The sequence below is a fragment of the Cervus canadensis genome, chromosome 25 (genome assembly GCF_019320065.1).
Source record: "Cervus canadensis isolate Bull #8, Minnesota chromosome 25, ASM1932006v1, whole genome shotgun sequence".
Classification (NCBI taxonomy): domain Eukaryota; kingdom Metazoa; phylum Chordata; class Mammalia; order Artiodactyla; family Cervidae; genus Cervus; species Cervus canadensis.
This window is the reverse complement of record NC_057410.1, coordinates 179,925-188,897: the sequence shown is the minus strand read 5'-3', so window position 1 is coordinate 188,897 and position 8,973 is coordinate 179,925. Positions and strand designations below refer to the sequence as shown.

The 8,973-nt window shown below is 34.9% G+C and overlaps 1 protein-coding gene across 1 annotated transcript; it reads right to left on the bottom strand.

Moving 5' to 3' along the window:
* Positions 1 to 6,153: 6,153 nt before the first annotated feature.
* LOC122427488 (olfactory receptor 6C2-like) lies at positions 6,154 to 7,089 on the bottom strand. Its single transcript, XM_043447016.1, has one exon. It carries the CDS (start codon positions 7,087 to 7,089, stop codon positions 6,154 to 6,156), a length of 936 nt encoding a protein of 311 aa, XP_043302951.1.
* Between the last annotated feature and the right edge of the window lie 1,884 nt (positions 7,090 to 8,973).

Below are 8,973 nucleotides of genomic sequence, written 5' to 3'. Positions count from 1 at the left end.
GCAACGGGACCACACCTATCAATAATTACCCTAAATGTAAATGGGTTGAATGCCCTAACCAAAAGACAAAGACTGGCTGAATGGATACAAAAACAAGACCCCTATATGTGCTGTCTACAAGAGACCCACCTCAAAACAAGAGACACATACAGACTAAAAGTGAAGGGCTGGAAAAAAATATTTCATGGAAATGGAGACCAAAAGAAAGCAGGAGTAGCAATAATCATATCAGATAAAATAGACTTTAAAATAAAGGCTGTGAAAAGAGACAAAGAAGGACACTACATAATGATCAAAGGATCAATCCAAGAAGAAGATATAACAATAATAAATATATATGCACCCAACATAGGAGCACCGCAATATGTACGGCAAACACTAACGAGTATGAAAGAGGAAATTAATAGTAACACAATAATAGTGGGAGACTTTAATACCCCACTCACAACTATGGATAGATCAACTATACAGAAAATTAACAAGGAAACACAAACCTTAAATGACACAATGGACCAGCTAGACCTAATTGATATCTATAGGACATTTCACCCCAAAACAATCAATTTCACCTTTTTCTCAAGTGCACACGGAACTTTCTCCAGAATAGATCACATCCTTGGCCATAAATCTAGCCTTGGGAAATTCAAAAAAATTGAAATCATTCCAGTCATCTTTTCTGACCACAGTGCAGTAAGATTAGATCTCAATTACAGGAAAAAAAAACTATTAAAAATTCAAACATATGGAGGCTAAATAACACGCTGCTGAATAACCAAAAACCATAGAAGAAATCAAAAAAAGAAATCAAAATATGCATAGAAATGAATGAAAATGAAAACACAACAACCCAAAACCTATGTGACACTGTAAAAGCAGTGCTAAGGGGAAGGTTCATAGCATTACAGACTTACCTCAAGAAACAAGAAAAAAGTCAAATAAATAACCTAACTCTACACCTAAAGCAACTAGAGGAGGAAGAAATGAAGAAGCCCAGGGTTAGTAGAAGGAAAGAAATCTTAAAAATTAGGGCAGAAATAAATGCAAAAGAAACTAAAGAGACCATAGCAAAAATCAACAAAGCTAAAAGCTGGTTTTTTGAAAAAATAAACAAAATTGACAAACCATTAGCAAGACTCATTAAGAAACAAAGAGAGAAGAACCAAATTAACAAAATTAGAAATGAAAATGAAGAGATCATGACAGACAACACTGAAATACAAAGGATCATAAACGACTACTACAAGCAGCTCTATGCCAATAAAATGGACAACTTGGAAGAAATGGACAAATTCTTAGAAAAGTATAACTTTCCAAAACTGAACCAGGAAGAAATAGAAGATCTTAACAGACCCATCACAAGCAAGGAAATCGAAACTGTCATCACAAATCTTCCAGCAAACAAAAGCCCAGGACCAGATGGCTTCACAGCTGAGTTCTACCAAAAATTTAGAGAAGAGCTAACACCTATCTTACTCAAACTCTTCCAGAAATTTGCAGAAGAAGGTAAACTTCCAAACTCATTCTATGAGGCCACCATCACCCTAATTCCAAAACCAGACAAAGATGCCACAAAAAAAGAAAACTACAGGCCAATCTCACTGATGAACATAGATGCAAAAATCCTTAACAAAATTCTAGCAAACAGAATCCAACAACATATTATAAAGATCATACATCATGACCAAGTGGGCTTTATCCCAGGAATGCAAGGATTCTTTAATATCCACAAATCAATCAATGTAATACACCACATTAACAAATTGAAAAATGAAAACCATATGATTATCTCAATAGATGCAGAAAAAGCCTTTGACAAAATTCAACATCCATTTATGATTAAAACTCTCCAGAAAGCAGGAATAGAAGGAACATACTTCAACATAATAAAAGCTATATACGACAAACCCACAGCAAGCGTTACCCTCAATGGTGAACAATTGAAAGCATTTCCCCTGAAATCAGGAACAAGACAAGGGTGCCCACTCTCACCACTACTATTCAACATAGTGTTGGAAGTTTTGGCCACAGCAATCAGAGCAGAAAAAGAAATAAAAGGAATCCAGATAGGAAAAGAAGAAGTGAAACTCTCACTGTTTGCAGATGACATGATCCTCTACATAGAAAACCCTAAAGACTCTACCAGAAAATTACTAGAGCTAATCAACAAATATAGTAAAGTTGCAGGATATAAAATTAACACACAGAAATCCCTTGCATTCCTATACACTAACAATGAGAAAACAGAAAGAGAAATTAAGGAAATAATACCATTTACCATTGCAACAAAAAGAATAAAATACTTAGGAGTATATCCACCTAAAGAAACAAAAGACCTATACATAGAAAACTGTAAAACACTAATGAAAGAAATCAAAGAGGACACAAACAGATGGAGAAATATACCGTGTTCATGGATTGGAAGAATCAATGTTGTAAAAATGACTATACTACCCAAAGCAATCTATAGATTCAATGCAATCCCTATCAAGCTACCAACGGTATTTTTCACAGAACTAGAACAAATAATTTCACAATTTGTATGGAAATACAAAAAACCTCGAATAGCCAAAGTACTCTTGAGAAAGAAGAATGGAACTGGAGGAATCAACCTGCCTGACTTCAGATTCTACTACAAAGCCACAGTCATCAGGACAGTATGGTACTGGCACAAAGACAGAAATATAGATCAATGGAACAGAATAGAAAGCCCAGAGATAAGTCCACGAACTTATGGACACCTTATCTTTGACAAAGGAGGCAAGAATATACAATGGAAAAAAGACAACCTCTTTAACAAGTGGTGCTGGGAAAACTGGTCAACCACTTGTAAAAGAATGAAACTAGAACAGTTTCTAACACCATACACAAAAATAAAGTCAAAATGGATTAAAGATCTAAATGTAAGACCAGAAACTATAAAACTCCTAGAGGAGAACATAGACAAAACACTCTCTGACATAAATCACAGCAGGATCCTCTATGACCCACCTCCCAGAATATTGAAAATAAAAGCAAAAATACACAAATGGGACCTAATTAAACTTAAAAGCTTTTGCACAAGAAAGGAAACTATAAGCAAGGTGAAAAGACAGCCCTCAGACTGGGAGAAAATAATAGGAAATGAAGCAACAGACAAAGGATTAATCTCAAAAATATACAAGCAACTCCTGCAGCTCAATTCCAGAAAAATAAGTGACCCAATCAAAAAATGGGCCAAAGAACTAAACAGACATTTCTCCAAAGAAGACATACAGATGGCTAACAAACACATGAAAAGATGCTCAACATCACTCATTATCAGAGAAATGCAAATCAAAACCACAATGAGGTACCATTACACGCCAGTCAGGATGGCTGCTATCCAAAAGTCTACAAGCAATAAATGCTGGAGAGGGTGTGGGGAAAAGGGAACCCTCTCACACTGTTGGTGGGAATGCAAACTAGTGCAGCCACTATGGAGAACAGTGTGGAGATTCCTTAAAAAACTGGAAATAGAACTGCCATATGACCCAGCAATACCACTCCTGGGCATACACACCAAGGAAACCAGATCTGAAAGAGACACGTGCACCCCAATGTTCATCGCAGCACTGTTTATAATAGCCAGGACATGGAAGCAACCTAGATGCCCATCAGCAGACAAATGGATAAAGAAGCTGTGGTACATATACACCATGGAATATTACTTAGCCATTAAGAAGAATTCATTTGAATCAGTTCTAATGAGATGTATGAAACTGGAGCCCATTATACAGAGTGAAGTAAGCCAGAAAGATAAAGACCATTACAGTATACTAACACATATATATGGTATTTAGAAAGATGGTAATGATAACCCTATATGCAAAACAGAAAGAGACACAGATGTACAGAACAGAATTCTGGACTCTGTGGGAGAAGGTGAGGGTGGGATGTTTCGAGAGAACGGCATCGAAACATGTATATTATCTAGGGTGAAACAGATCACCAGCCCAGGTTGGATGCATGAGACAAGTGCTCGGGGCTGGTGCACTGGGAAGCCCCAGAGTGATCGGATGGAGAAGGAGGTAGGAGGGGGGATCGGGATGGGGAATACATGTAAGTCCATGGCTGATTCATGTCAATGTATGGCAAAAACCACTACAATATTGTAAAGTAATTAGCCTCCAAGTAATAAAATAAAAAAAAAAGAAATAATGATGAGAAAGAAGAAATCAAGTCTATAATGCTCCAATTCTATAAACTGACTTCATTAACATAAATAGTTGATTTTAAAAAATTAAAAAAATGTATTTTGTAGTTTAAGCTTGCTGTGAGCCTTTTTATTATGTATTACTTATCCTGATTTTAATACGTGCGCGGTTTGCTTGAGGAGTTACTTGAAAATATCTTATTGAAAGTGTTTCTCTGGTGAGGCTTCCTTAAGTTAAAAACAAAATTTTTGGTCAAACACAGAATTTGTATTCTGGATCTGCTACTAACCTGTTTGGTTGATCTGAAGTTTTTAACATAAATATTGCATGAGACACGTGTGCAATTTAGAATTTTCTAGTAGCCATATTATAAAATAAAAATGAAATGATTAATAAATCCAGATGTACTCAGTTGTGTCTGACTCTTTGTGACCCCACAGACTGTAGCCGATCAGGCTCCTGTGTCCATGGGATTTTCCAAGCAAGAATACTGGGGTGGATTGCCATTTCCTCCTCCAGGAGATTTTCCTAACCCAGGGATCGAATGTTTGTCTCCTGCATCTACTCATTGGCAGGTGGATTCAATACCACTGAACCAATTGGGAATCTTAAATCCAGTGCATCAAAATATTATTTCAGCCTGATATCAATATAAAATTATTTTTGAGATATGTCACAATCAAGTTCCTTGAAATGTGAGTGATGTCTTATTTGACCTGCTTGTTTCTCAAGGTATAAATTGTGAAAGTTAAGAAATGCAATTTCAACTAATACAGGGTCAAGAGGCCTGAATGGGGTCTCTTATGTCCCAGGACAGCAGCAGAGCCCAACAGGAAGAAGAAAGACTTCCTCTTTTTCCCTGGTGAGAGTTCAGCCTGTGAGAGACTGTCACAACTCAGCCAATGCAAAGTCATATGCTCTTTGTTTACTACAGCCCTCCCAACTTCCTTTCCCCTCTTTAAAAGAGTCCCTATTCTTGTGTGAGGACTTCTATATGGCTCACCATAGTTGTAGACTACAAGTCACAGTTCCTTTTGTTCTTGAATAAACACTTTTTTTTTTTTTTTTTGCTGGAGAAGTAACTGGCAGTCTTTTAAAGAAAGCAAAACGAAGGGATTCAGCATACGAGGCAGTGAGCATCATCATAACTTTTTAATAGCCACTGATTCCTTTACTGAGGGTTTAATAAAGATGAAAGTACAGGGAAGTCCCTCTTCTAATCATTTTCTTACCAGCCAATGCACACTGTTAAAGTTTGATGTGTAGAAACAAATGCTGATGTATTGGATTGGCCCAAAATTTCATTCAGAGTTTTCTGTAAGCTGTTATGGAAAAACCTGAATGAACTTTTGGCCAGTCTAATACATAAATAATCATTTTCCTCAAAAATTCACATGGAAAAATTTTTAGCACTTTAATTTCGCATGTTTTCTGTTTAAATTGATTTGTAAGTCTGGAATTTTTAGAGTATTCATTATTGTAAGAGACTTTTTTATAATTCAGTTTCTACCTTAAGACACAATCAATTGTAATAGTTTCTTTTTTTTAACTTAAAAATCATATTTTTATTTTTGCTCCTTGTGATGGTTATGTTTTTTTAAATGCCCTGGTCATGTATCCCTTCTTAACTATAAAAATGTAAAGGCAATACATTTTAGGTTTTCTGTTCTGTTTCTAATACTTGAAATGGTGCCTGACATCAAAAAACACTCTTGAAATCTAAGAAAGGAAAAAGCAATCACACAATTACCCTGTTCAAAATGTACAATGAACTTGTAGGTTTTTCTTCTTTCATTTCATTGTTAGCCCTTTGGTAAAGTCTTGTTAGGGTGTAATGTCATTTTTCTTACTGTCTTTTTAAGAGAGCTGCCTGAAACAGTTTCCATACCAGGAAAGAAACGACTCGAAAGCTTAAAGATACATACTTAGGAATGAATGATCTTTTTATGAAAAATTGATTCCTTTACATTAGCAAATTCCATTAGATCTTTGAGAATAATGCAATTCTTTTGATTGCATCACCAAAGGCTTGTTTAACTTGCTTGTTTCTCAAGGTGTAAATGAAGGGGTTCAGCATAGGAGCAATTGAAGTAGTGAGCATTGCCACACCCTTATTAATACCTGCTGATTCCTTTGCTGAAGGCTTAACATAGATGAAAATACAGCTTCCATAGGTGATGGAGACCACAATCGAATGGGAAGAACACGTGGAAAATGCCTTTTTCCTTTGCTGGGCAGAAGGGAATTGTAAAACGGTCTTGATGATGTATATATATGATAGAACAACACACAGGAGGGTCATGATAAAGGTCAACACTGCACAGACTATGATCATTTGCTCTATAAGCCATGTTTCTGAGCATGAGATTTTTAGAATGGGGACTGCATCACAGAAAAAATGGTCAATAACATTGGAGTCACAGAATTCCAGATTCAGGCCCAGGCTAAGTGGAGAGATTATGATCAACAAGCCAGCCATCCAGCAACAAAGGATGAGTCTTCTACAGACCATGTTGTTCATGATAGTCACGTAATGCAAGGGATTGCAGATGGCCACGTATCTATCATAGGACATGGTAGCCAGGAGAAAAAACTCAGTTACACCAAAAAGATCAGCAAAAAATATTTGACTGATGCAGTTATTATATGCTATTGTCTTGTCACCTGTTGATATGTTATACAAATATCTGGGAATACAAGCAGATGTAAATGAGATTTCTAAGAAGGAGAAATTTTGCAGGAAAAAGTACATGGCAGTTTTCAGGTGAGAGTCTATGAAGGTGAGGGAGATGATTGTCAGGTTCCCAGTTACACTCAACATGTAGGTGAGAAATAAAAAGATGAAAATCACAGTCTTCAGCTGTGGATCATCAGTCAATCCCAGCAGGATAAAAGTGGTTACTGTGTGGTTTCTCATCGCTGAATCCTGACTTCTACTCAATCTGCATTTATGATTCAGAAATATTTGATATGCATAGAGTGGTTATTAATGGAGGCAAAACTATGCAAACAAACTCACAGGCATTAAAAAATCTTGTTCATAAATATTTTCAGTACACTGGTACCCTAGGTTCCACAGTTGTGTATTATTGATCATTTCAGGGGAGATTAAAAAATCAGAATTGCTTTATCTATATCATACTATGAAATATTATTGGTGCTTCTTTCTCTTTACATTTTATGTTTTGTTTCCACTTTATATTTTATCTATATCTTGGATTTGATTTTCCCTTATTTTGGATTTAGCTGCTAATGTTTTGTGAGAGTGAGTTCTTTCTTGCTCACAGACTGAATCCTGAAACTGAGTACCAAACTTTGATTTTTACCTTCATGTGTTTCCTTAAAATTTTGTTATTGACACAGTTGATCACAAATAGTTTGTCTCACTAAATGCATTCCACATCCAATACTGAAGGTGCTGAGCTCTAGGATTGCAATTTTAAAAGTCTATGTTGCCTTTAAACAACTTCTTTCTTACTCACCTATGCCCCTGAATCTATCTCATAATTTTCTGTTTAAAATTACACTAATTTTCTACTGTGGTACAGAAGACAAGCAATATTTTGATGACAAATACATGGTGTAGAATAACAATATGTGTTGGGTATAAATATATAGGGATGTAAAAAATCATTACAATTTTTCTTAGTTTTCAATCCATTTAGGTGAGGTTGAGACACATTCCAAAATATTATTATTAATGTTACTAACTACAAAAAATTCAGGTTAAATTCTTAAGCATATTCTTCAAGATTGGCTTGCTTTCACTGTGGCTAAGTTATGCCATTTACAAAATGGAAATAATATTATTATCCTTCACATATATTAATGTTGAAAAATTAAATAAGTTAATATTTAGAGTATTTATAAAAAGTGCCTGGCTGATAATGAGTAATAAACAAATTTTAACTATTTCAATGACCTGGTCCACAATGATTTTCATTTTAGAGACAGACCATACATTCAATCATCAATACATTGCAATCATTTTCTAATGAAACATAAATCTAATGAAACAATTTATGCCAAAGTTCATCAAACACCTTCTTTTGGCTATTAGAGTTCAAGAAACATCATAGGAAATGTCTAGTTTTAACCATAAAATAGTCATAGAATTTTGACTCATAGAAGTTATGAGTAAGTCTCATAACTTACTTTAATATCACATATTTTCCTGTCATCTTTTGGCTTTCTAATATCTAGACACTTCTTTTTTCCCCCTGAACTCTATGTTGATAGTTCTTAGCATTTCTTTACCATTTTCTTGAATTTTTTAAATTTGAAAAATTTGACATGTGTGTAAATTTAAAGTATATAGGGTGTTACTTTGATACATTTATAACTGCAACATGATTGCTCTTGTAGTGGATACTTATCACCTTACATAATTATAATATAATATTACTATCGATACATACATTAGATCTCTTTGATTTACTTACTACTCATTGCAACTTTTTACCCAAAGCTTTCCTTAACGTATGTACTCTTTTGGGGTATTTTCTTGAATTTCTAATCCTCAAAATGATTTATCTTCAGTGATATATCCAAATGCACTGCAAATATAAAACATCCACAATGAAACTCTTGATTTTTCATGCTCTCCTCCTATTTTTTAATAACCAAACCACTGTTTCCCACTTCCATCTCTGTCCCCAGTCTTGAATTTTGTGGGAGAAGCACATACTCAGCCACTTGTTTTCAGTTTTTAGTTTCCACTTGTATTAATTTGTCATGGTGTACAAATTATGTTGTTTTTAGGTGATCTCTTATTTATTTTTGTAGCTCAAAATAATCTTAT